Genomic DNA, 25,392 nt, shown 5'->3' with positions numbered 1-25,392 from the left:
TGCAGGACAGCGGGCCCACTCCGGGATTGGAACGATTGGCGGCTGCGGACCATGGCGGGGCACCGCCACCAACGCATTTTCATGAAAACCGTCTAAAAAAAGACGACACTTCCACACCAAAAGAACAGCACAGCCTGCTCTCTTTTCACGGCAGGACTTGGGACTGCGCAAGCACGAGTTTGTCGTCTGATAAGCGCCCACGAATCTCCAATACCAAGATGAGACGCTGTGGATGAAAATGAAAAGAAGGAATACGCTCAAGGGAGTGAGTGGGAGTGAGTGGCGAGGCCAATTGGAACACCGAATTACACAAACGGAAATTGCACTCGATACCACTCCCGAGGCAGTCCGTCCGGCTTACTTCGTACTCCCCCAAACTGGCGCGCTTGCAGGAAGTTTGCCGGCGCTTGTTGGCGGCAGTGTCGTTGGGTTTGCCCCGCGCGGGAAAGGTTGGGGGCAACACCCGGTGGCACATTCCGGGCCCAAGGCTTTCCGCGCGTTTCAATACGACTCATGACCCAGACATCCGGGTTCCGGATGTAAATCCATCACCGCACGCATATCAAAAGCCACCGAGTGCAGTTACCGGACGACAGGCAAGCCAGTCGGCGGGAATCAATCCGATGTGAAGCTAGGCCCGTCTAAAGCGACCCGGCAGCGGCGGCAGCGCGCTAATGTGAGTTACCGTACTGCGATGCGTATCTGCGGCAGGAATGGCTTGCGGGGCCTCAACGTGGGTTTCTTTCGGAAGACTTGAGTCGAGATGAACCGAGAGAGAGGTAACAGCCACTTACATTGCGCTTCGTCGCAGCAAGCTCCGTTGTTGGATTCAGGTCCCCGTCAACGGGAAAGCGAGCACGACATGCCACATCCTTGCTCCGCCAGGACTGCAAGGGACTCCGGGGCTGGGGCCAAGGGCACCCGAAGAGGGACACCCTTGTCAAACCTGCAGAACCCAGCATACATGATGACCCGGCGCCACTGTGCCTCTCGCTCCATCCCTCGCGCTCTGCACCCTCCTCGTCTCTTGCCGTCTCCCTCGCCTGGTATTTGACTACTGGAGACGCCTCCCGGTTTTTTATTCTGATTTTTTCTTCCTGATTCTGGTTCGGCATTTTTAGTCTGCATCATCGCGGAAAACACAGTGCTTCCGGCGCAAGCGGAGTACCTTACCTCCCGGTCGCCCTGGAGCTGATCCGAAGAAACCCCCACTACCCATCTTACGCTAACCGCGAAAGACGGGAACCATGAGACTCGACATGTTCGATTCGCTGCCACAGCCGACTGCGCTTCTCTTGTTGTCGAGTCTCGTCCAACTAACAGACGCCCATGCTTTCCACAAACTACCCAGGCAGACGCCCGAACCTACGATAACCCTTCCTCACCATGTTCTCAATGTCGTCTCATGGCCGATACAACCTACCCCGCCACCAGGAGCCGACCTTTTCGCCTATCGTCGCCGGCAATTAGACGACAGCTTTAACACTATTTGCGGCTATGTCAACGGGGATTTAGAACTGCCCGCGACATGCGGGTCAGGATCTCACTGCGTGGTCGATACGGAACACAACGTGGTGGGCTGCTGTCCGAACGGCGCGCCGTCATGCACGGCCGGTGTCTTCACGGGGTGCGTGGACGGGAACAGCGGCGCGCAGACCGAGGTCAACCCCTACGTCTTTAGCTGCACAGGTGCCGCCGTTTGCTACATGAACGAATTCGAGGGCGGCTTCTCCCAGTACGGCTGCGGAACCGCAAGCGACATGGCCGCCACGGTCCAAAACAGCGCCAGCGGAATCACAGCAATCCTCAACCGGCCCACCGTTAGCGTTTCGTACACCGAAGGCATCAGCATCCTCAGCGAACCCACCACGCTAGGCACCCCGTCCAGCCGGGCTAGCACCGCATCCGCGCGCTCGTCAGCCTCCCCCGCGTCCGCTTCCGACTCGACGGCCTCCCCCACCGCAACCGAGAACAGCGACGCAGCCGCCCCGCCGGCAACCGACACCGGCCCTCGCACGGGCGCCATCGTGGGCGGCACCATCGGCGGCCTAGCCGTGGTCATCGCGCTGGTAGCGCTAGTCTTTTTCTTCCTGCGGCGGCGCAACGCCAACGTCCGCCAGGGCCCCGGACCGGGCGGCTTCCGCGGCAAAGTCATCAGCCCGCCACAACCCGGCGGCGGCACGGGCTTCGCAGCCCTCGCAAACGACGACACCGACGCCTTCGAGACCGGGCCCGCGGGGAGCGTGCTCGACCAGCAACAACAACAACACCAACAATACCAACAACAATACCACCCGCAACAACCCCAAATGTCCACTAACCCAGCCGCCACCACCTCCGCCGCCGCAGCAGCCGCCGCCGCCGCAGGCGCAGCCGCCAGCGCGCCCCCGGGAACCGCCAACCGGAGCATGCTCCCGCCACTAGCCACCGCCCCGCCCATGCCCTTCCAGAGCGAGGTCTCGCCCGTCGAGCACCACGACCTCGACACCCCGCTCGCCTACAGCCACTCGGCCATCAGCGGTGTCGCCGGCGGCGCCGGCCTTTCCTCGGCAGGCGCCGCCTCCGCCGCGTCTTCGTCCTACCCGCCCTCCTCATCCGGCGGTCTGAGCGGGGGGGATGGGCAGCAGAATCTGGCGAACAATGTACCGGCAGCAAATGGAGCGGGGATGGGGGGGATGGGCCAGCAGCAGCAGCAGGGGTATGGCTACGGCCCGGCGGCGTACGCGGGCGGGTCCGGGCTGATGATGGGCATGAGCCCGCTGTTGCTGAATCGCGGCGCCGAGCGCCACTTGGAGAGTGATCAGGTGCCGCTGACGGGGGCGGCGGCGGGGGGGCAGGGTGGTGGTGGTGGTGGTGGTGGTGTGGGTGGGGTGCGGGAGATGGATGACTTCTCGCAGGGGTTCCATGCGGCGTTGGGGAGGATCGGGGAGGAGGATGAGGAGGATGAGGAGGGGCGGCGGTTGAGTCGGTTGCAGCAGCAGCAGCAGCAGCAGCAGTCGCAGTACCAGCAGCAACAGGGGGGGTATCAGGATGTTGTTGGTGGTGGTGGGGGTGGTGCTGATGAGGGGGGGACGGTGGGGAGTGAGGGGTCGGGGCAGGGACGGCCGTTGTGGCAGCAGAATAGGAGGCAGAGTCGGAATTTGATGTGGATGTGAGGGGTGGGGGGAGGGAGGGATGGGCTTGCTTAGCGGCGGCGTTCAGCAAATTGGGCGTGTTGGCGGCGTTGGAAAAACCTGCATTTTTATTTGGGAAGCGAGCATGCATTTTGGGTTTGAGCTCGTGGGTGGGTGTGCGGTTTGGATACACATTGAGGACTACTTGGAGACGTGTATATATTGTTTGTTTGTTTGTGGGGTTGGCAGCGGATATTCGTATCCATGCACGCATGAAATAATGAGGATGATGTTGACCGCAGCCCTGGCTCGCTTTGGCCAGTTTGGTGACCTGGAAACCAGCATAACCTCTGGACCACAGCACGGCAGACGGACATCCGAAAATGAGGCACCGTACCACTTCAACCGAGAAGACGGTGGTTTGTCCGGTGTCACGGTAGCAGCAGCCACGTTGCTAGAAGGCTAACTGGTTAGGTCCCAGGTCCCAAGCAGTTTGTCAACCACCTGTGTCGTGGAATAGGGTACGACGGTGGCAACGCTAGAACCGACGGCGGTGAGGGTGCTGGTGCGGTTGGCTTTCACTTGCACGACACAAGCACATGTCGTGGATATGCCTCGCCTCGCAATATCCGGCGCCGATACATCGGTTGGGCCAGCCGACGACATGGTTAGCACTGTTGGTGCCTGGACCGATGCTGCCGCCACGACACCTCGTGAAACGGGCAAGCTTTGGACGAGAAACACCCCCTTATCTTACGCGGCCTCTTACAAACTCACCTCAAACGGGCACGCTCGTCAACCCATCGAGGATGACATAAATTTGGCTACGGCCGTATCCAAAGCAGGCGGTACGGATGCCAGTCATCCAACGTGGCTCTTGAGGGATCTTGCTACACAGTCAAACAGCAAGAAGCGGTCAGGTCAGCCCCGAGGACCCGTGGAAGTCCTCCGATACTGTAGTGCGGTGCAGTCAGTGCCAGGAATGTAGAATACGTCTTACCGAGCGGCTTTACATACGACCACTATGCGACGATTCCGAAGCTTTGGTTCGGATCGGCTTCCGACCAGGAGTCACTCCCGAGACCGTTTGTGCTCTTAACGGCTTTCATGCCGAATCAAGGCCCACATCCGACGATCCGGCCCGCTTGACTGGCTCCATCGAGGGGTCGGGTCCGGAATCCGGGTTGGGGATGGCGATCATCGACAGTCCCCTGCATGACGTCACGCAGTCTCGGACAAGCCTCGAGTGCAACATGTCACAACCAGGAGAGGCGACCCATGGATTGTAGAAGACCCGATGAGCGGCGAGGGTTTCAAGTTTGATGATGTGCTCGAACACAGCTGCGGTGGGATCGGGTTGGCGAATCTTATTCGATATGTCCAAAGTCCTCAGGTTGCAGTTGCTACGCTGCCCTTCATGGTGATGTATGCGGAGGAGGTGACGAGAAAGGGGGTTGAAGGTGGGGTGGGTATTGATGACTTGGCACCTTGGGTTGACGTCGGTGGGTATAAAGAGCAAGACGGCTGGCATCATTGGGGTTTGAAGAGTTCGTCTGGAAAACATCAACACACAAACCTCCACTCAGTCACTGCAGCTTACCATCTCGACACACACACAACATAAACACCCAAAATTTAGCATATCAACGCATATTACCCACACGAACCATCCATCCACACTTCATACAACCAAGATGTCCGACTCCCCCAAGGTCCTCGTCGTCCTCACCTCCCACGACAAGCTGGGCGACACCGGCAAGCCCACAGGCTGGTATCTCGTATGCCACCACCCCACTCATTCCCCCCTCCCCTCCTTTACCCCTCATCCAATCCCCACCCACTGTGACCTCCCAAGGCGTCTAACACCCCACCCCAGTCCGAACTAGCCCACCCCTACGACATCCTCACCGCCCAAGGCTTCAGCATCACCCTGGCCTCGCCCGCCGGCGGGCCGGCGCCGCTGGACCCCTCGTCGGTGGAGGCGGCCTCCGACGACGCCGTGTCGCAGGGCTTCCTGACGGAGCGCAACGCGCTGTGGGAGGCGACCGAGCCGCTGGTGTCCTTCCTCGGGCGCGCCGACGAGTTTGCCGCGCTCTTCTTCCCCGGCGGCCACGGGCCCATGTTCGACCTGGCTGTGGATCCGACGTCGCAGGCGCTGGTGCAGGAGTTTGCGGCCAAGGGGAAGGTGGTCGCGGCTGTGTGCCATGGGCCGGCGGCGCTGGTGGGGGTGGAGGGGCTTTTGGAGGGGAAGGCCGTGACGGGGTTTACGAATGCCGAGGAGGAGGCCGTGGGGTTGGATGCGGCGATGCCGTTTGCGTTGGAGGATCGGTTGGTTGAGGTGGTGGGGAAGGGGGGTCGGTTTGAGAAAGCCGCTGAGAAGTGGGGGGAGAAGGTGGTTGTGGATGGGAAGCTGATTACGGGGCAGAACCCGGCGAGCGCGAAGGGCGTGGGCGAGGCGATTGTGCGGGCTGTTTTGGGGCGTGAGTAAGGAGGGCCGCGTCCAGGTTGGGGGGGGGGGTTGTAAGGAAGTTTCGTTCTTCTCTCGTTACTACCTAAGTACCAGGTGTTTTCTTGTCTGGCCCGAGAGAAGTGTCAACTGCTTTTCAAGGCAAAACTAAGAGAAAAAAAGGGTTAAAGGGGAGTCTGTTAGTCAGGTGTTCTGCGTTCAACAACATACCCACCTGACAGCCACTTGGCAAAGACTCAAGTCCAAAAGTGAGGATGTCATTGTTTTGTCATCCTTAATGTAGATGGGAGGCCATGTTCTAAATGCCTATGTCGTAAGAGTGATGATCAACCCCGCTCCCGTCCAACATACAGCATAACTTCAGACTCCATATTACCAGTCCTGTCTTCTATTCCCAATTCTAATCTTCGACCATTCAACTCAGCAGTCATCCCGTGTCTTTCAACTTCGCCGAGCGTGAGCATCTGCCGCCAAGTGGCCCTGCAACTCGGAAGTGAGATCATAGAGGAGGTCCTCCAGAGGAAACTGCCGCCAAGTGGCCCTGCAACTCGGAAGTGAGATCATAGAGGAGGTCCTCCAGAGGAAACAGCATGCTGGTGGGTGTCTTCTCATCACATTGGGTGCAGGTGCCTTTGTACGCCTCGCGTATTTGGGCGGCCCAGCGGAGCCTATCGCAGACGTACTCATCTTCATGGCCGTATTCAATGGCAAATGCCGCTAGCTCGGCGTCGGTTGCGGTGATGTATTGAAGCGCCGAGATAATACCATGCAGTGGCTTTCTCAACTTGGTGCGAGGGTAGAGACCGGACCCGAGAAGAAACGTGTTCAGGGCCGCAATGCGACGGGTGTTGCAGGAAATGTTACCGCAGGGGTGACTGCCGATTCCAACCGTCCATCTGTAGAGAGACTGCTGGGCGGCGGCAAAGACATGCTCGAGAGCCTTCTTGCGAGCAGCCAAAATGGCGTCTGTTTAAGTCAGTAACCCCTTCCCAACATACACACAAAAGGGGACAACTCACCAACAGGCCCTTTCCCACAAACCGCCATATCAACTCTGCCACCGTCCGGCTTCACCAGAACAGCGTCCCCCGTCTCCCTCTCCTCCCCAACTCCCCACACATACGCCGCCCTCGCCACCACCACACTCAACTCCTCCGCCCACCCAAACATCTCACAAACACCCAGCACCCTCTCCAACGCCTCCCCATCCACCCCACTCCCAACAACATCACCATCACCACCATTCAACCCCCCCTCCCAACCATCCATCCACCCAGCCACCACCCCAAACCCCTCCAACCCCCTCACAAACCGCCCCATGCACCCCCTCAACCACGCAACCCACCCCGGCGCCAGCCCCAACGCCTCCCTCAACCCAGCCAACCGCCACAGCACATCCACATCCACATCCACATCCACATTCACATCCACCTCCCGATTCTCCCCATCAACAACATCCCGCCCTCGCACCATCGCCCGCACCAAAACCTCCAGCGCGTCCAGGCCCGCCTCACACTCCCCTGCCCCTACCACCACCCCCGGGAGGAGGCGCATCTGCGGGGTGAGGTTGATGAGGAGGTGGTGGTCGGCCCGTAGCTGGTGTGGTGCGCCAGTGGCAGCGACGGCGGCGGCGGAAGGTGCGGGTGCGGGTGCGGGTGCGAGTGCGGGTGCGGGTGCGATGGTTGTGGTGGTGGGGACATCGCCAGCAGCACTATGGTGATGGTCTGCCTGAGGGGGTTGTTGTTGTTGGGGCCAGGCGGTGAAGTTGGGGAGGAGCGCGGCGGGGAAGTGGAGGGTGCGGGTTGCGTCGCCGAGGGTGACGGTTATGGTGCTGGAGCTGTTTGGTGTGGCGGTGGCGGGGAGGGGTGTTGTTGTTGGCGAGGGGGGAGGCGCGGTGGCGGAGGGGGTGGAGGGGCGTCGTGGGGTTGGAGGACGGGTTGCTGTTGGGCTCGTCGTAGGGGTTGTGGGGTTGATGGCGGGCGTTGTCACGGTGTTGGTGGGCTGGAGCGGGGTGGTTGGACGGGAGATGTTGAGCGCGACTGGGTGGGAAGGCTCGGTCATGGCGGTGGCAGCCACAAAAGCGGAAGCTTGGTTGGAGCTGCTATGGGGGATGGACTGAGCGCCTCGGCTTGGTGAAGCCCAGGTTATGCTCTCATGACCAGCACCGCCCCTAGAGTCCCTCGATGTGTTCGACGGATGAGATGAAAGCACGCTGGTGCCATACATCACTGGGCCACTCTGGTGAATAGTTTGCTGTTTGGGTGAGCTGGAGTTGGTGTGGATAGTCGGAGGGGGGCGGGTATTCCCAGGTCTACCCGCAGACGGGCTCACCGCGCCTTGGTGAGGGTGATGCTGCCCTGGCTGCCATGACCGGTGGTTCTGGTGGGCTCTATCGCGGCGCCAGGGAGGGATGGGGGAGGCCCGAGCGGGAGTACTTGGGGGGCGGTTGTAGGGGTGATAATGCCGGGAGCCGGGCGGAGTTCTCGAGTTCGCGCCGCTGGGTGGGTTTGACTTTCGACGGTTGCTGTAGGTGGGCGTGGTATTACCAAGGTTGGTGAAGACGGGACGAGGAGGAAGGTTGGCCATCTTGTTTCTTGGCGGGTTGTGTAGTTGAGGCTTACTGTTGAATAAGGAACTTCAAGTGAGCTGCGGAACAAAACTGCCCGGCCAAAGAAGCTATGTCGGGGACCAGGATGGTGGGTTGAAGGAGAGAAAAGAGATGAAGCGGTTGGATCACATGAGCCCCTCGGAATTCTTCAGAAGTTCGAATGTATTTCTATCGTCCTGATCGGGAATAGGAGGGGTTGTGATAATAGCGATGTGAATCTGTCATTCAGATCTGATCTTATTGTTTCTCTAGGCATTCAATGCAGAGAATGGGATGACCTGCCGCAACCTTTCAGCATCAGCGTAAAAGGTTTAGGTCCCAACGCTGTTAATCTTAGGGCGATTTCAGTGCGACCCAATAAAGTCCAAAAGCAACAAACCATCTTTGACTGGAAAATGACCTGTGAAACTACCCAAAGGAATCATTTCTGGATTACAGTGAGCGTTCAGATAGCCACCCCCAGCACTGTGCGTGGGCTGCCGCAGTCAAACATCCTAGTCTCCTTGATCGCTGGCAAGTATGGGATATAATGTCCACATGGTACTTTCAGAAAGACTTCTCAGTGTGCCTGGGTTTGTGGCACCTTTCTTGCCAAACAATCGTAGTTTTCTCAATGGCAATATTAACTGCTTTCACTTGCTTTCACTTGCAAGCTGTAGTTACCCGCAAGGGCGCAATCCAACGGCAATAACGCAACGCGCGGAGCATGTTTACCTGCAGGAAACACAGGAGAGCAGCGCTTTAGTCAGGTAGTTACTCTAGAGCTAGATTGGGAGAATGAGATTTCTGTTCTTGCCCCTGAGCACCGTGGCACCTAAACAAACAAACCCCCTATTCTTTCAAAATATGTGGGGCTGTGGACAATGGGTTTCGAGCCAGACACCCAGAGGAGAAAAGCCCTGGCAACCCACAAATGGGTCACGTGCAAGCAACTCCAATTTGTGCACTTGCAGACGTGCACAGACCATCCACACTGCCTATATATTCTTCGCCCGGCTCCCGAATTCTGGAACTCTTTTCTTTTCTTCTTTAGCTCTCTTTGCCTTTTGGCTTAGATCAAGTGTAGTATCTGTTCTTTTCAGTTTAATCTCTGAAACTGCTCTACGGAGTAGATTTATTTGATTAAATTAATTTTTGTCCCTCGAGACTCAGTCCACTCGGCTTGCCGAGCCTGAATCTCACCGTGTCTCCAGTATCACACTGCCTCTGGACGACGCAAACCACTTTTTCATTGCACTCTCGGGCACTGCTCGGGCTGCGGGGAAGAAGACATTTGCTTTGGGCGATTGACTTGGTGGCCGCCGCTACCTGTCAACACCAACGCTGATAATCCCTACCATACGTCACATTGTCTCCCAATGGCCATGTTGCCGTACGCTCCCATTCTACACGAGGCACACGGTAAACCTGAGCGTAGCCGAGAACGCCTTCATGCGCGGAGAGGCTGTCGAGTTCATCATGATGGACAAAAACGCCACGGTTGATCCTGCCCACCACCTCACCTCCGGCTCCGGTGCAACCGGAATGCTACCATGTTCATCTGTAGCGATGAGGCGATATTTGACTGGCAAAAATGAGGCCGAAACCTGTCGCCTTATCGGCTGACACCGATGAAGAGGGTGATTACCTACCGCCGGTGAGAGATGGATATGGGTGGCCACTTCTTTGCGAATGGAGTCGGTGTCGGGCTGGGGGCATATTTTTTCACAGTAGAGTTGCGGCGGTTTCGTGTGACCTTTAGCCTGGTCCGGTAGGCGCTCGAGCTGAGGTTCTCGACGATGTCGAAGACATTGAAAGAGGTCGAGCAGCTGGGCTACAGCCTAGAGGGTGAGGTAATCGAAGGAAGGTGCACACGCATCACAATCATTTTTCCCCTGCTTGTCAGAGACCTGTATTTCAACACCTCGTAGCACGATTGAACTTGCCGATTTTCTTCCATCTTTGCAACCATCTCTCGGCATCAGCAACACCGGCGCCCAGATCATCGTTCTCCGTCCTTTAAGACCCACTCAATTAAGCATCCTAATTAGTGATTGGTTGGCACGCTGCCCCCGCGACGCGATCGAGGGGTGCCGCTGAAGCCGGCCTGGAGCTGTATCTTATCTCCGGCATTGCATCACACCCAACCAGGGAGCTCTCGTGAGCCCTGGATTCCACGAATGTAACAAACCACCCTTCCGCTCCCGCAACCCGCCGTCGCCATTATCCGTTGCAATGGCCTACATAGCCCCCGTCCACCGGCCGAGCAGCGTGCGGCATGCCCTCCGCACCTTAATCCTCTCGGATGAAGTAGAGAGCTTGGTGCTTGCGTAAGAAACACACGCTTCCCTGCGCTTTCCCTTGCTCTCCGCTCAGAGTGAGGAGCTTTGGCGACTGACAACCCGAGGTAGAAAAGCCAATCGACTAGAGATATGGCGACTTTCCGAAGGCATGCTCACGCTGGCATCCTCAAAGGTGGTCAACGGCACCATCTCTATCCTCCAGAAGCTCCGCCCGAAAGACTCGAAGACAGACCTCCTCTTCGTCGGAACCGACCGGTTCGAATACTTCACCCTCGCGTGGAACCCGGAAACCTCACAGCTCGACACGATAGATCCGTTCACAGACCCGGGCGAGCGCCACATGCGAGACTCGCAGAGCCAGGACCGATGTCTGGTCGACCCGTCGGGGAGATACCTGGCCATGCACTTGTGGGAAGGGGTGTTAACCATGCTGCGGTTGGGGGAGAGAAAGAACAAGATGGTGCTGTCGTGGATGGACCAGGTCCGGCTATCCGAGCTCTTCATCAAGGCGAGCACCTTCCTCTACACGGAAACGGGGCACCCAAAGATTGCCTTCCTCTACCAGAGCCGGGCCGACTCGACCGACGCGAAGCTGGCGACCTACCGGATGACGGTAGACGACCGGAACACAGAGGCCTCGAAGTTCGACCCCGAACGGGACAGGGAGATCGACACCGAGGTCCCCGATTCTAGCGCATCCATCTTGATACCCGTGCGGAAGGTGGAGGAGGAGGTCAAGCGGCACAACGTACGGAACGTCGAGTCGGCCAAGGCACACATTGGGGGGCTAATAGTGGTGGGAGAGACGAGGCTGCTCTACATTGACGAGGTCACAAAGGTCACGGTGCAATCAGCTCTCAAGGAAGCCTCCATCTTCGTTGCCTGGGCCGAGTACAACGAGACCAACTATTTTTTGGCCGACGATTATGGGAGCCTGCACCTGCTCACCCTGGTTAGGGAGAGCCCGGATAGTGTTGTGGTGACGGGCCTGGAGGTCAACTGCATCGGGAAGACGTCGCGCGCAAGCCATCTCGTGTTTCTCGGAGGCGACATGTTGTTCGTTGCTTCGCACTACGGCGACAGTCAGTTGTTCAAGCTTGATTTCCAGAATGAGGACGCCCCCCCGATACAGCTCATCCAGACGCTCGCCAACATTGGCCCCATCTTGGATTTTGCAATCATGGATATGGGCCGTGGCGATGAAGGTCAGCTAGGGAACGAGTACTCGTCTGGCCAGGCTCGGATCGTCACCTGTAGCGGCGTACACAAAGACGGGTCACTTCGGAGCGTACGGAGCGGCGTTGGCCTGGAGGATGTGGGCATTCTGGCCGACCTAGAACACTGCCGGGGATTGTTTTCTCTCAAGACTTACGAGGCCCCAAAGACTAATATCTTGGCAGCATCGTTCTTAACAGAGACGAGGGTGTTCAAGTTCGATGCTCAGGGCGAAGTGGAGGAGCTACAATCGTTCGCCGGGATGACATTCAACCAGCAAACGCTATTAGCGAGGTATCTCTCAACGGGCCAAATCCTTCAGGTCACCCCGACCGCCGTCACACTCCTCGACGCCGAAAGCGGTCTCACGATAGATACGTGGACGCCCGGAGCTCAGAGGAGTATCATAAGCGCATCAGCAAACAACAAGTGTCTGCTGCTGTCTGTAGACGGCACCGAGCTTGTGTTCTTTAGCATCGACATTAACCTACGGGTCGTGCGCACAAAGGAGATCGGCAACCAAGACCAGATTGCTTGTATTCATGTACCACCGGTACGGAACGACCTCGCCGTGGTCGGTTTCTGGTCGTCCGGAACCGTCTCCATCATCGATCTGCCATCGCTTGAACCTATGCACGGAGAGTCGCTGCGCACCTCGCCAGACGACGCCTCGATCCCCCGTGATCTCGCCCTCGTGCAAATGCTACCACAAGGCGTATCCGGGCAAACCTTGTTCATTGCCATGCAAGATGGTAACGTCATCACCTTCAACCTCTCGGAAAACTTCAGGCTCTCCGGGAGAAAACGCGTCATTCTCGGCATGCGCCAGGCGCGATTCCACCTCCTCCCGCAGCCCGATACACCCCACCTCTACAGCATCTTCGCGACCACAGAACACCCCAGTCTCATCTACGGTTCCGAAGGGCGGATCGTCTACTCGGCGGTGACAGCCGAGGAAGCGACCTACATCTGCCCCTTCGACACGGAAGCCTTCCCGGACTGCATCGTCCTCGCCACCGACAACCAGCTCAAAATCTCCCACATCGACCGGGAGCGCCGCACCCACGTCAAACCGCTGCCCATGAACGAGATGGTGCGCCGCATCGCCTACTCCCCCAAGGAGAAAGTCTTCGGGCTTGGCTGCATCCGGCGCGAGCTCGTCAGCGGCGAGGAGATCGTCCAATCATCCTTCAAGCTCGTCGACGAGGTCATCTTCGACCGCGTCGGCCGGGCGTTCCCGCTCGGCGGCGGCGGCGGCGGCGGCGGCGGCGGCGGCGGCGGCGTGCCGTCCCGCACCGAGCTCGTCGAGTGCGTCGTGCGCGCCGAGCTGCGCGACTCGTACGGCAGCCCCGCCGAGCGCTTCCTCGTCGGCACCAGCTTCCTGCCGGACCCGGACTACGGGCCGGGCCCGGGCGCCGCCGCCGACGTGCGCGGCCGCTTGTTGGTCTTGGGCGTCGACGCCGACCGCAACCCCTACCTCGTCCTCGCCCACGACCTCAAGGGTGCGTGCCGTTGTTTGGCTGTGCTGGGCGAGGATGCCGGCCCGGATGCTGCGGGCTTGGTTGTGGCAGGCTTGACCAAGACGGTTGTTGTTTGCCGGTATGACGAGACTAGTTCTACGACTGCTGAGCTCACTCGGCTGGCGTCGTACCGCCCCTCCAGCTACCCGGCCGAGATATCCGTGCGCGGCAACACCATCGCCGTGGCGGATCTGATGAAGTCGGTCGCGCTGGTGGAGTATGTCCCCGGTGGTGGTGGCGGCGGCAGTGGCGATGATGGGCCGCGGCTGGTCGAGCGCGCCCGCCACTTTGGCAGCGTGTGGGCTACCGCGGTCGGGTTTGTGGAGGAGGGGAGCTGGCTGGAGGCGGACGCGCAGGGGAATTTAATGGTGTTGAGGCGGAATGTGGAGGGCGTCACGGCCGAGGACAAGAGGCGCATGGAGGTCACGAGCGAGATCAACTTGGGCGAGATGGTGAATCGGATACGGGCGGTCGAGGTCGAGACCACGCCGGGCGCCATGATTGTGCCGAAGGCGTTCTTGGGCACGGTAGGTCACTTCTTACGGATTTGGGTTACGCAGGCGGTTCTTTTGCTGACTGGTTCTTATCACAGGTCGAGGGCGGCATCTACATGTTTGGCACGGTTGCGCCACACGTTCAGGACCTACTGCTGCGGTTCCAGGCGAAGCTGGCCGATGTCCTCGAGACGGCTGGGAATATCGAATTCAGGACATACAGGGCCTTCAGGAATGCGGAGCGGGAGGGCGACGGGCCTTTCCGGTTCGTGGACGGGGAGCTGCTGGAGAAGTTCTTGGACGTGGATGAGGCGACTCAGGAAACTGTCTGCAAGGGACTGGGTCCAACGGTCGAGGACATGCGGAACTTGGTCGAGGAACTCCGGCGCATGCATTGATTTGAGAGATCTTGCGTGTCGGATTCGCCTTATCTGACTCACCTGGTTAGACTCTGTTGGCCTGGGAGTCAAAATAAACTTTTTCTGGGGCGATTGGCCTCTCCGGACTTTTTTTTTTTTTTTTTTTGGGTGCTGCACTTGTCAAGATCAGGCACTTCAGGGTGTTTGTGGCGATGGTGATCCTGGAATTGACACAATGGCTCGACGTGACAACCAGCTGCCAAGCGCCACGGGAGAAGCCGGAGTGGTGTGCCGCCAATCAGCAACCGGGTAATTGTCTGAAGTTCTTGCCTCAGGCCGTAACAGCTCCCCTCGGGCCAGCTCCATGCCCGGGAAATGTGGAAACGGCGCTCGGCCCAGAAACAGCGCCTTTCCTGAAAAACCTCAGTCCACGGACTCGGCCGACGTCGACAAGCACCACCCAACGAACCCGCCGTTCCGCCCGCTCCGCCCTCCCCCCTCCCGCGCGGATCACAGCGACGACAACCCCCCCGCCCCAACCGCGCCGAACGATCCCGATTCAATTGACACACACACACACACAAAACCAACCAACACACAATGGCGCCCCTCCAAACTGTGTCGCGCGCCCTCGCGCGGTCCGCCGCCGCCGCCCGGGTACCGGCCACGGCCACCACCACCACGACTACGGCCACGGCGGTCCGCGCCATGAGCTCGACCCCGGCCCTCCGCGACTCCTCGTCGTCCTACCAGAGCCCCTTCAAGGGCGAGTCCAAGACCAAGGTCCCCGACTTCTCCAAGTACATGTCCAAGGGCTCCGGCAGCACCAATGCGCTGTTTTCGTACTTTATGGTCGGCACCCTCGGCGCCATCTCGGCTGCGGGGGCCAAGTCGACTATTCAGCGTGAGTTGTCTTTTTTGGTGTTTTTTGGTGGGGGGTTCGGGGTTTGGTGGGGAGGGGGGTTCCGAATTGGTTTTGGCTGCGTTTGGTTTTGGAGGATGGGGGGGCTGACATTGGTGATGTGCAGAGTTCCTTGTCAACATGTCTGCTTCGGCTGATGTCTTGGCCATGGCCAAGGTCGAGGTCGACCTCGCTGCTATTCCGGAGGGCAAGAACGTAAGTGCTTTTGGATTGACACATGCCATGTGGGAGGGTCTACGGTGTGTGGCTGACAGCATGCAGGTCGTCATCAAGTGGAGAGGCAAGCCTGTCTTCATCCGCCACCGGACCGCCGCCGAGATCGATGAGGCCAACAGCATCAACGTCGCCTCATTAAGAGACCCCGAAACCGACGACCAGCGCGTGAAGAAGCCCGAGTGGCTCGTCATGTTGGGTATGTGCTTTCCGGGAGTGGGTTGGCATGTGGTGGGGAATGGCAGCATGACTAACGGACGGGGCCAGGCGTCTGCACACACTTGGGTTGCGTGCCCATCGGCGAGGCCGGTGACTTCGGCGGGTGGTTCTGCCCCTGCCACGGCTCCCACTACGACATCTCGGGCCGCATCAGGAAAGGACCCGCCCCGCTCAACCTCGAGATCCCGGCGTACGACTTCTCCGACGACGGCAAGCTGGTTGTCGGTTAAGCAACACGCCCTGCATGCGAGGGAGCAGCACAAATGGATATGGGACGGGGATGGAGAAGGGCGGTGGTGTATTAGTACAGTACGGGACTTGGGCGAAACAAAAGAGAGCGTTCGCAGGGTTTTCCGATTCCAGCGCGCCCTTATAGACCATAAACCGCGGAGCAAGCCTGACTGCTGCTTTAAGTTTGGGCATTTTCTTTTTCCGTTAGCTTTCCTCCCCTTAGACCTTGTTCTTTGGTCAAGCCGATTGTACAAAAGACAAGATAAGAGACTGGACACGTCCCGCCAAACCCATCATGGTGATTGTTCGCTTGCTCCTTCCTCGCGGTGCGACTTTAACGATCCGCCAGGCATCCCTTTGTTTTGCGCATACCTATCTTGCGCTGGCGATCCATGGAACGGGGAGTGTTCCGTACCGTCTAGGTAAGATAGAGGTCGTGTAGTACCGGGCGTCTGCACAAACAGGTGGCCCGTGACGGTGTCGAGTGGCCGGTTGCGAGGGAATCAAGTGTCTGTGGGCAAGATCGGAGCCTCATTCTTGGTGCCGAGCACGCCATCCAAGCGTGTGAGGCCTGGTTCTCCGGCACTTGCGTAGTATGCCGAGAACATGGCCCGCCCTGGTGAAGGCACTTGAGCGATCTTAGCCATGACAAAGTGCATTGTTCAAGGCCCGTCGTCCATGCCGTTGGTTGGGTGATGATGGAGCGAACTCTATGTGCCGATCATACCTGCTACTTGGGATGGCATCTTTTGGGGGGGGGGGGGGGGGGGGGGGCCTTGAGCGGTTCATGCACGCCGCCCCCTCCCAACATGCTGCCTGCATCGGGCAGTGTAGAGCCGGCTTCATGCTCTGAATGGTGTTTCATCCCTAAGTGGCGGGCCGCACGCCCGGGAATTCTGTCTTTTGCAAAGACGGCAGCCAGGTCATCTCTTCTGGCCACCCTGGAAACTCACATCTTGACATGCGGAAATAGCCGCCATGGCCTGGGATTTGGGTTGGGACTTGCTCGCCACCACCAAGCGCGCATGGGCTTATTTCTCTTAAGCCAACTCAAGCTGATTTGCACAATCATGGAGGGTTCCCCCCTCTGTCCTCCACGTTTTTGGCAGAGGATCCATCTCATGTCTTCCCAACCCGCCGATGACCGAGAGGTCTAATATCGTAACAAGACATATGATCACCAGTTGCTTAGCGTGATGGATAAGGTTGAGGCAAAAAGATCGCCGGCACAATTTTCCCCAGCAACCCGTTTCCTGCCCTCCAGTCTCGTTTCGTCTGATGTCACCGCACCTGGAAAGGCGCAACTCATATCCCAATTAGGCTGGACGGAGTCCGCGTTGGGACAGACGGGGACTGACGTGGGCGGCTGCTAAGGGGAAGCTGGTGAGGTCGTGATGCAAAGCGGCTGCTTCTGTTGCGTCTGAGGAATTCTCCGAGGCTGGGCGTTTGGCTGCCCTGCTTAACTAACAGTTTCACACAGAAATCCGCAGCGTTCCGGATAGTGGGGGGACCTTCGCTTGCGTCTGTGCATCAGCACTGACAGAAGGCGTTTCCACGAAGCGACAGGGGTTGTAATCCCTGTAATTGCAACCCCAGATGGCGGGAGCTTCCGGTACCTGTCAGTGGCTTGCATGCGGCTCCTCGTGCCAGGGCACCATGGGAAAGCTGAGACGAACTTTGTGCCATGTCTCGTCTGATCTGATGATACCCGCCCGAGAGAGAGCGTCACCAACCTCCGCATTGCACTGCGTGCGCGTTTGCATTTGCAGAAGTGAGTGAAGGGCCCTGGCCTTCCACCAATCGGCGCGTTGCGATAGTTCGGGAGCTCAAGGCGCCTTCCTCGTCCCCCATCGCGACTGCCCGCTTTGGCTGAACGGGCCAGGCACCGGGCAGCTGCAAGCCCTCAGCACTTCCATAGAGGGAAGTCGCTGCTGAGAGGATCCCACAATCGAAGAGAAACTCGCGTTCGACTGGGCAAAAACGTCCCAGTGAGTAAACATACCGGTTGACCGACGACTTTAGATTTCTTGTTTTCTTGTCATCTCATCCTTGGTGGCATGTCCACGTCAAGTCTCGCTACCTAAGGAGGTCCAAGCGAGCGTCTCTCGAAACAGTGGGCGCAAGGTGCCGTCAATCCTTCCAAGCATGGTATGGGACATGCCAAACAGACAAACCCGTTACACCACCCAGAGCAACCCCTGCCGCCCACCCTGGCTCGATTGAGTATGTTGGGCCCGCCCTGGGTGGCCATCTCGCCCCGGAGCTGATTCTAGCCGGCGATGGTTTTCCAGGGGAGCGGCTCAGTCGTGGAGAATCGACAAGGACAGGCTTGCTGTGATCCCTCCCGCGCTTTCGGATCGCTGGTACGCGGCTTCGAAGCGAGAAAGTGAGGATCCCATGGCCCATGCCCAACAAGAGACGGCGTGTCGAGGGTCTGTCAACGGTCTCGGGGCGTGGGGTGTATTCATGTCGTATATAAGTCTCTTGCCATCCCGCGAAGGCAATATTCTGTTTCCTCTCCCCACGCTTCTTCCATCTTCATTCCATTCTTTATAGTTCTGTGAACTTTTTGGTTTCTTCCACACTCTTTTGGTATAATCCTTCTATTCTTCAGGCCGGGCCTTATTTTTCACCACTTTACATCGCGTCGATCGCTACGAAGTTTACGACACCATGAAGTACGGAACTGCTTTGGTTGCCCTCGCGGGCTTTGCCTCCGCCCGTGAGGTCAACCTCTACTCGCGCAAGGTCTCGAAGCGTGAGGTTCCCCAGGAGCACTCGCATGAGGCTACCCTCCGCGCCACCAACGACGCCCTGCAGCTCGACAACCCGCTCGAGATCCAGGATACCGTCTTCGCCCTTCTGGGCAACGCGGCCGCTGCCGAGGGCGCCCCCAACGTCGCCAACCTCGACTGCCTGCAGCAGATCATTGCCGACCAGGCCTTCACCAACGCCAAGGCGGCTGGTGATCTCGAAGGCCAGACCCAGGCCATCCTGTTCCGCGCTCTCGAGCGCAACACGGGATCGGTTGGCTTGGCCAGTGTGTCCTGCAACGAGACGGCCGTCAACCCCGAGATTGCTGCCATCCAACAGCACCAGGACCCCGCCTCGGAGGAGGCCGCCGACAACGCGGCGATCGAGCTCGAGGTTGCTAGGCAGCTGGCATCCATCGGTGCCGACCCCCTGATTGCGCTCCAGAGCGCCACATTCCCCCCTGGCGAGGTAAGCCGCTTGAGATTCAGGGAAGCAGGAGCTTCAGATGCTAACACTATTCAGCTCGGTGACCCGACCGGCGCAGGCAACACCTGCAACGATTTGGAAGATGCCGATGGCTGCATTTTCACCCTGGACCTCCTCACCCCGGCGGTCAGTGAGGACGAGATCATGGCCGCCGTTGCCGACGTTGATGCCGGCGCGGGTGCGGATGCCGGGGCTGGAGCCGGAGAGGATGCCGGTGCCGATGAGGGTGCGGATGAGGGTGCCGATGATGGTAAGCTAAACCTTCCTTTTGCGGGGCAGTATCCACTGGATACTAACAGTAATGCAGCATGCACCGTCATTGTAGCCCCGCCTGAGGATGACGCTGCCGATGAGACCGGCGCCGATGCTGGAGCCGATGCTGGAGTTGACACTGGAGTTGACACTGGAGCTGGCGGCAACGCCACCGGCACCGTGAACGTCCAGACCTTCACCGGCTCGCTCGGCGGCGTCGCACCCGCGGTCGAGAGCTCCGCGGGCTCGGACCGTCCCTTCGCTGTCAACGGCGCGAGCTTCACCACCGCCGGCGCCGCCCTCCAGCGCTCATGCTCGGTCCAGAAGAACGCGTGCGCCAACGCGGCCAACGCGGGCCAGATCGAGGGCGGCACGCAGCAGTGCGAGGCGCAAGAGACGGAGTGCCGCGCGGCCAACAGCCTGAAGCGGCTCCGGCGCTCGGTCCTGTCCCGCCGCCAGGCCAACGCCCTCGACTTCGGCGCCTGCGGCAGCCCGGCCATCCAGTTCGCCGTCGGCCTCGACGGCCGCGAGGATGCCAGCTTCCAGAACGTCAACAACGCCGACTTCAACCACGGCTCCGCCCAGGCCATCCGCATCATCGCCGACTTCACCTGCTCCCGCCTGCAGAGCTCCTGCCAGGCGTCCGAGGACACCGTCCAGGCCTGTGAGCAGGCGTCGCAGGCTGCCCAGGCCGCTACCGGCCAGGCGGCTGCCGATGCTTTTAACTCGGCTCTTGGTGTGTCGGCTTAAGAGGTGTGTGCCACTTTGATAGGGGAGGGAGTGGGGAGTTGGGAGTATCGGATGGGAATGGATGTGAGATGATATGAGCGAGGGATTATTGGAACATTAGTTCCTCATTTTTTTTGGAATGCGAATGCACGTCTTGTTAGCTAAATGAATACAATACGCTGTCACGAGGAACTCAATTCCCTTCATTGTCTGAAATGATTATCCTCTGTGATACTAAGTGGGTTGAAAATGCTCTTGCGATGTCCGTATGTTGGGCGCAGCCGTGTTCGAAACTATGATCGTGTTGTGAGCCGAAAAAATGGATCCTGTCAACTGTTCGGGTATACGGCTGTATGAATTAAAGTTGTGAGTCCCCGAAACCCCCAGCTATGGCTGAAGTTGTGAGGGCATATACAAGTTCCAATGCCTTGCCGCAAGGGGCGCGTTGATCGGCGTCGGCGGTTTAGCCGTTGTGAACTGACACAGCCTGTGTAGCTGAAGACGGCTGGGGGTGCTAAAATGAGAAGCATATTGGGGGAGGGGGGTATTAACAGGAACTCTCGCACACGAGCAAGTCGGCGCCGCCTTTCTACTGTGTATATGTGATGAAGGATGCGTCTACCATGCCGCAATCTAGATATGCGATGCACCTTCTCAACCTTTCCCGCATGCATACACATGTACAGTGCAGTATATATGTACCAACCATCGGCAGCGACCCCTTAAAACATCTCCCATAGCGGCGGCGGCAGCATCGACCGCCGGGTGGGAGGGTTATGCCGCGTCGCAGTCTGCGTCTGCGTCTGCTTCTGCTTGACGCCGACGTAGACGACGCGGCGCGCAGGGGTGCCTACCATGGCCGACTTGGAGTCGAGCCCGTAGTAGTCCGAGATGGAGTGGGTAAGCCAGCGCCTAAGAGAGCGGGGTCAGTAAGATCCAAAGCCAAATGCATCGGTAGGCGGAATAAAGAAAGAAAACGCACTTCAACGCGCCACCGCCCGCCTCCTCCTCCATCTCCATCTCCAACACCAGCCCGCGCTCGCCCCCTTCCTGGCCGCCGGCCACATGCCGCTTGGCCGGCTTCCACGGCTTGCCGTCGCGCATGCGGCCGTTGCGCCCCACGAAAACAATCTCCTCGTCGTCCGAGTCCGTCTCGTCACTGCTGCTCTCTCCGCCCTCAGCAGCAGCAACAGCAGCAGCTGCGAGCCCCCGCTCGACCACGAACGCGCGCACGGGCTCCTCCAGCACGCGCAGCCACGACTTGACAGCCGGGGTGCGCTTGGCCGTGTTGCGCAGGTCGCGCGGGACGTGGCCGACGGGGGTCTCCTCGTCGTCCGGGCCCAGGCGGGCGCCGCCCGCGGCGTTGCGGCGGCGCGAGTGCTTTTTCTGTTGCTGTTTGTGCTTCTGGGCCTCGACGTGCTCGCGCAGGCCCTTGTCCCAGAACTGCGCCAGCTGGTACGGCACCGTCGGCAGCACGCGGTGGGTCGGGCGGATCTGCCAGTCGGACGGCAGCGGCGGGACGACGTTGGGGACGTGGAGGAGGTGGTCTATGGGGAGGGAGGGGGGGTGGGGGTGGTTAGCGGGGTTGCGCTGCGTGTAATACCAGGTACTTGTATTGGGGTTGGTTAGGGTGGGAATGGTTGGGGGAGGGGATAATACCGTTCTCCCACCGCCTGCGCTGCCGGCTGCCCTCCTTGCCCTTCAGTAGGGCGTCACGCCTGTGCATGCTGTCGCGTCGCGACGGCGGGCGGCGCGGCGGGGTAATGGCTGCGCCGTAGGCATCGTCGTTGCCGTCGAATGCGACGTTGCGCAGCTTCATCCCCGCGGCATCTCGAACTTCGCCCGATTCGGCATGTTGGTGGGCGTCATCGAGCGGGATGGAGAGGGTGTTACCGGTGCCGCGGGCAATGGGGGCGATGCGGAGCGACTCGAGGGCGGCCACGGTCCAGGACTCGATGTCGACGGTCACAGTCGATGCGTTGGAGAGGGAGTGCTGGTGCAGAACCGCCGGGGGTTGTACCGGAGTGGGTTGCGCCTGTTGATGGGACTGGTGGTCGCCTTCCTCATCGTGGCTCGGGGGAGATCGTGTGATAGCCATTGGATCTCGTGTTGCTCTTCTACTGGTTCGAGATGTGCCCTCCGATGTTAACGCACAAGAATCGCAGAGGATGAAGCAGCGTGGCCGGGAGTTATCGAGCGCGTTAAGTGGTGGCGGACCCCCGCGGTTTCGTGATAGCTGATGTGGATCCCCGTTTATCCCCCCCAAAAGAAGAAGAGAGACCACGGAAGGCGAAAGGGAGGAGAGAAGATAAGAAAAGGAAGAAAAGTAGGACTGCCCTCCTGAACCGATCACCACCGTCCAAGAGCGAATGTTCACAGAATTGGACTGGTGTCATTCCCAGTCATTCCGTCGCCGGCATGACACATCCAAGCAGCGCTCCCAATTCCATGAACGTCTTGCGCCCGCCAATCGGAGGGACCCCGCAAGCACGCCCCTGGACGCTGACTGCTCAGCGGACCTGTAATCCGAACCGGGGTGGGGCTTTAGGGGATGCATGTGCTCAAGGACGGTGACTGCAGAGAGGACCGGAATACTCGGGATGAAAGAACGAGAGGAAAGTGTTGGAAGAGGTGACTACAAAGTTACAGAAATCGAAGACAAGAGACGGATAGCCCAAAACAACCTGGAAGTCAACTAAACATCGCCGTGGTGGTATCCCAACGCTCTCCCTCAACTCCAAGTGGAATATCCAACAACACATACCCTAACCCTAGCCCATGAGCTCCCGCTCAACACCCAACTACTGTGTACTTCCCTACTGCGACCACTTGTTCTGCCCCAACCCATTAAAACTAGCCCTCAACTCCGTCGACCTCCCCGCCTTACCCTCAGCCGCCGCCGACACACCATCCTTCTTCACCCCCTTCCCCTCCCCACTCCCACTCCCACTCGCACCACCCGCGTCACCCTCCTCAATATCCTCCAACCTCTCCATCCCCATCGGCCTACCCGTCACAAACCCAACCACACTATCCCTCACCACTCCTCTCACCTCCACACTCCCCCTCCTCCCCGACTCCACCTCAGAGAAATTCCCCATCCCCGTCATCCGCCTCCCCCTCCCCCTCCCACGCTCCCCACCCCCAGGCGACGACGACGACGCCCACGACGCCGGCAGCCAGGCAGCCAACCAGCCCGGCAACCCACCACCACCACCGAAGGACCCGCCCTGCTTCTCGTTCTCACCCTCACCACCGCCGCTCGCAGCGCCGCCGCGGCGCCTGCGCCTCAGCAAGACAAACGAGACGGCGACCAGGGCCACGGCGGCCACGCCCCCGACGACGGGCGCCGCCACCCACGCCATGCTCGTCACCTCGGCGGCGGCGCCCTGGCCTGCTGCTGAGTCGGGGGCTGCTTCCGAAGAGGAGAGGGGGGGTGTGCTGCTGCTGGAGCTGGGGAAGGGGAAGGGGAAAGGGGGTGTGGTGGCGAGGGATGAGGAGAGGGCGTCGGTGACGGGGTTGGTTGTTGCTGGTGCCGGGAGTGATGTGGCTGGTAGTGTTGATGGGATGAGTGTTGTGCTGGCGCCGGGCGGTGGGGTGAAGAAGACGACGCCGCCGCCGCCGGCTGGCACCGCGGATGAGAGCGGGATGGTGGATACGCCCGGGTTGCTTGGAGATGGGTCCGGCGATGGTTCCGATGATGGCTCTGGTGAGCTTGTAGGGGGAGCAGCAGCCGACGAGGAATCAGAATCGTCTTCGGCAGCAGCTACCAAGGCGGAATCGGTGCGCCGGTCCGCAGCGATGGCCCTCGGGTTGCCCACGGCTGTTTTGAGGTAGCAGTTCTTGAACCCGAGGTCTTGGCTTGGGTCGAAGGATATCGCCGCGCAACCCGTCGTGGCCGCACACTGGCCCAGGCAGTCCTGGAAAGTGGGCGCAAAGTTTTGTCCCATGTCGTTGCCGTTTATGATGAACCCGCACATGGTGGTGAAACGAGTCCCGAGGGCATCCTGCGCTCCGCCCAGTGTCACGCAGTTCGAGCTCGCGCCTGGGAAACTGGCGATGGCCGATTCGCTTCTTCTTGAGAAGCGTTGGTTATCGGCCCGCAAATTGTTCCTCAGAGTACATCGTGATCCGTCGAATGAGGCGCCCTCGCATTTTGGGTGGAACGACGAGCAAAGATCAACGCATGTTGTGAAGTCGAAGGCGTCGATTCTGTCGAGGAAATCCCCATTGAGGTTCGTATCGCACAAAGCAGTAAACTCTTGAAATGTGCCAAAGGTTGTCCCATTCCCGTTTGGACATGGTGCCTTGTTGTTTTGTCGCCCGAGCACCCTCACCCCCTCGTCGTCTTGCAATTCCGTCGACAACATCGTCGCACCAAGCCTGCTGGTGTCGATGTTAACGGGTCTACTGAACGGTCCGAGTCTCCACTCGCGATCTTGTGGTGAACTAAACAACAAACATTAGGGGTAAGGGGCACGCGATAATTCAGGAAGCAGTGACAGGGTCGAAGAGACCCCCGAAAACAACGGGGCCCACGACAGATGCCATTATAAGAAGTTCACATTGACACTCCTGCAGCGTAGGACATTGGCGCATACCGCCCGACACATCAACTCGCTGCACGATGGACGTGATCGACTGGTGCTTGTGAGGAGCCGGGCGATGCGGTTTGAGATGCGCCCCCCAAAAACAGACAATGTTGTCAGACGTGTGGCTGGGCGAGGGCAACAAGCGCCCAAGAACCATATCGTGTGTGGCGGGTAAACGGTTGCATAAAACGGAGAAGGCATGTCGTGTTCCAGCCCGGAGATCATTGCCCTGGGTTGCATCCCTTCCGGAACCGAAGCCCCTCCAAACGAGAACCACCAACCGGAATATTGAGGACAGAAAAAAAGCCCGACATTCCCGCTGTCATCAGCGGCTGCAAAATATCCAGCGGTGTTTGAAGTTTGTTGCCGTTCAATGGGAATGAGCCAGATTGACCGGAGCACTTTTGCCTAAGAATCGAGCTTCTGGAGAGAGAAGCGGGGAACCGGCAGGAACGCCATATCCAGTCGCGCTTTTGAGAACCTGCGGGAACCGACCAAAGATTCCGAGGGCGAAGGCTTGCCGGGAAACCGAGCGAAGTTGCAGTATTTCGTCGTGCATGGTGTTGAGTTGCGCCCGTGCGCCGTCGCTGCCGCCGCCAAGGCGCCTTGACACACGATTCCTCACGACTTGACGCCCTGCTCGGGCAGGTTTCCCCAGAAAATATCCGATGCATAATAAGGGTGTTCCCTGGAGGTCCTCGAGGTCTACAAGGACCAGGCAGGCTGTGGCGCAAATCCCGATGGTGTAACCAAGGAGCATGTTAGAACCGAACAACTCAAAGAAGACGTCTCTGAAACAAGAATTCGCGACGGGTTGGCGCTTTAGACTCAGTTGCACGATTCAACATCTGATGGATCAAGCCGCGCCAACAAAAGCCGTGTCTCGGGGAGTTGAAAACTCTCCCTGAAGTTGGGACAGGTCTGACCTCGCTTTTG

General features: G+C 59.2%; 8 protein-coding genes across 8 annotated transcripts; 5 read left to right on the top strand and 3 right to left on the bottom strand.

The window, feature by feature from the left end:
- Positions 1 to 1,247: 1,247 nt before the first annotated feature.
- Positions 1,248 to 3,415, top strand: B0H64DRAFT_463078 (uncharacterized protein; the record flags this gene model as incomplete). The annotated part of the gene is made up of 1 exon (XM_062807578.1): positions 1,248 to 3,415. The coding sequence occupies one exon, from the start codon at positions 1,248 to 1,250 to the stop codon at positions 3,153 to 3,155; it is 1,908 nt and encodes a 635-aa protein (XP_062657845.1). The 3' UTR covers positions 3,156 to 3,415.
- Positions 3,416 to 4,454: 1,039 nt separating this feature from the next.
- Positions 4,455 to 5,754, top strand: B0H64DRAFT_184526 (class I glutamine amidotransferase-like protein). The gene is made up of 2 exons (XM_062798980.1): positions 4,455 to 4,891; positions 4,990 to 5,754. The coding sequence occupies exons 1-2, from the start codon at positions 4,808 to 4,810 to the stop codon at positions 5,599 to 5,601; spliced, it is 696 nt and encodes a 231-aa protein (XP_062657844.1). The 5' UTR covers positions 4,455 to 4,807; the 3' UTR covers positions 5,602 to 5,754.
- On the bottom strand, positions 5,754 to 7,641 carry B0H64DRAFT_463076 (uncharacterized protein; the record flags this gene model as incomplete). The annotated part of the gene is made up of 2 exons (XM_062807577.1): positions 5,754 to 6,546; positions 6,600 to 7,641. 2 exons carry the CDS (start codon positions 7,639 to 7,641, stop codon positions 6,080 to 6,082), a joined length of 1,509 nt encoding a protein of 502 aa, XP_062657843.1. The 3' UTR covers positions 5,754 to 6,079.
- A 2,676-nt stretch (positions 7,642 to 10,317) lies between these two features.
- Positions 10,318 to 14,204, top strand: B0H64DRAFT_433512 (mono-functional DNA-alkylating methyl methanesulfonate N-term-domain-containing protein). Its single transcript, XM_062806050.1, has 3 exons — positions 10,318 to 10,497; positions 10,579 to 13,732; positions 13,798 to 14,204. Exons 1-3 carry the CDS (start codon positions 10,403 to 10,405, stop codon positions 14,095 to 14,097), a joined length of 3,549 nt encoding a protein of 1,182 aa, XP_062657842.1. The 5' UTR covers positions 10,318 to 10,402; the 3' UTR covers positions 14,098 to 14,204.
- A 257-nt stretch (positions 14,205 to 14,461) lies between these two features.
- B0H64DRAFT_184481 (Rieske [2Fe-2S] iron-sulfur domain-containing protein) lies at positions 14,462 to 15,894 on the top strand. Its single transcript, XM_062798979.1, has 4 exons — positions 14,462 to 14,962; positions 15,087 to 15,175; positions 15,242 to 15,392; positions 15,461 to 15,894. Exons 1-4 carry the CDS (start codon positions 14,659 to 14,661, stop codon positions 15,640 to 15,642), a joined length of 726 nt encoding a protein of 241 aa, XP_062657841.1. The 5' UTR covers positions 14,462 to 14,658; the 3' UTR covers positions 15,643 to 15,894.
- Positions 15,895 to 18,183: 2,289 nt separating this feature from the next.
- Positions 18,184 to 20,060, top strand: B0H64DRAFT_184450 (uncharacterized protein). Its single transcript, XM_062798978.1, has 3 exons — positions 18,184 to 18,865; positions 18,920 to 19,133; positions 19,191 to 20,060. The coding sequence occupies exons 1-3, from the start codon at positions 18,317 to 18,319 to the stop codon at positions 19,883 to 19,885; spliced, it is 1,458 nt and encodes a 485-aa protein (XP_062657840.1). The 5' UTR covers positions 18,184 to 18,316; the 3' UTR covers positions 19,886 to 20,060.
- Positions 20,061 to 20,586: 526 nt separating this feature from the next.
- B0H64DRAFT_443403 (R3H-associated N-terminal domain-containing protein) lies at positions 20,587 to 21,962 on the bottom strand (the record flags this gene model as incomplete). The annotated part of the gene is made up of 3 exons (XM_062806707.1): positions 20,587 to 20,776; positions 20,847 to 21,411; positions 21,524 to 21,962. The coding sequence occupies 3 exons, from the start codon at positions 21,960 to 21,962 to the stop codon at positions 20,587 to 20,589; spliced, it is 1,194 nt and encodes a 397-aa protein (XP_062657839.1).
- Positions 21,963 to 22,550: 588 nt separating this feature from the next.
- Positions 22,551 to 24,455, bottom strand: B0H64DRAFT_184421 (uncharacterized protein). Its single transcript, XM_062798977.1, has one exon. The coding sequence runs from the start codon at positions 24,232 to 24,234 to the stop codon at positions 22,681 to 22,683; it is 1,554 nt and encodes a 517-aa protein (XP_062657838.1). The 5' UTR covers positions 24,235 to 24,455; the 3' UTR covers positions 22,551 to 22,680.
- Positions 24,456 to 25,392: the final 937 nt, after the last annotated feature.

The sequence above is a fragment of the Chaetomium fimeti genome, assembly GCF_033439085.1.
Source record: "Chaetomium fimeti strain CBS 168.71 chromosome Unknown B0H64scaffold_5, whole genome shotgun sequence".
Taxonomy (NCBI): domain Eukaryota; kingdom Fungi; phylum Ascomycota; class Sordariomycetes; order Sordariales; family Chaetomiaceae; genus Chaetomium; species Chaetomium fimeti.
The sequence above is the reverse complement of the archived record's forward strand: the minus strand, read 5'-3'. Positions and strand labels throughout refer to the sequence as shown.

Excerpts from the sequence above, each read along its gene's own strand:
- B0H64DRAFT_184450 (XM_062798978.1), top strand. The coding sequence starts at position 18,317 with ATGAAGTACGGAACTGCTTTGGTTGCCCTCGCGGGCTTTGCCTCCGCC. Across the intron at positions 18,866-18,919 it reads CCACATTCCCCCCTGGCGAG|CTCGGTGACCCGACCGGCGC; the intron begins GTAAGCCGCTTG and ends AACACTATTCAG. Across the intron at positions 19,134-19,190 it reads GGATGAGGGTGCCGATGATG|CATGCACCGTCATTGTAGCC; the intron begins GTAAGCTAAACC and ends ACAGTAATGCAG.
- B0H64DRAFT_433512 (XM_062806050.1), top strand. The coding sequence starts at position 10,403 with ATGGCCTACATAGCCCCCGTCCACCGGCCGAGCAGCGTGCGGCATGCC. Across the intron at positions 10,498-10,578 it reads GTAGAGAGCTTGGTGCTTGC|AAAAGCCAATCGACTAGAGA; the intron begins GTAAGAAACACA and ends AACCCGAGGTAG. Across the intron at positions 13,733-13,797 it reads CGAAGGCGTTCTTGGGCACG|GTCGAGGGCGGCATCTACAT; the intron begins GTAGGTCACTTC and ends TTCTTATCACAG.
- B0H64DRAFT_184421 (XM_062798977.1), bottom strand. The coding sequence starts at position 24,234 with ATGTTGTCGACGGAATTGCAAGACGACGAGGGGGTGAGGGTGCTCGGG.
- B0H64DRAFT_184481 (XM_062798979.1), top strand. The coding sequence starts at position 14,659 with ATGGCGCCCCTCCAAACTGTGTCGCGCGCCCTCGCGCGGTCCGCCGCC. Across the intron at positions 14,963-15,086 it reads GGCCAAGTCGACTATTCAGC|AGTTCCTTGTCAACATGTCT; the intron begins GTGAGTTGTCTT and ends GGTGATGTGCAG. Across the intron at positions 15,393-15,460 it reads CGAGTGGCTCGTCATGTTGG|GCGTCTGCACACACTTGGGT; the intron begins GTATGTGCTTTC and ends GGACGGGGCCAG.
- B0H64DRAFT_184526 (XM_062798980.1), top strand. The coding sequence starts at position 4,808 with ATGTCCGACTCCCCCAAGGTCCTCGTCGTCCTCACCTCCCACGACAAG. Across the intron at positions 4,892-4,989 it reads AGCCCACAGGCTGGTATCTC|TCCGAACTAGCCCACCCCTA; the intron begins GTATGCCACCAC and ends ACCCCACCCCAG.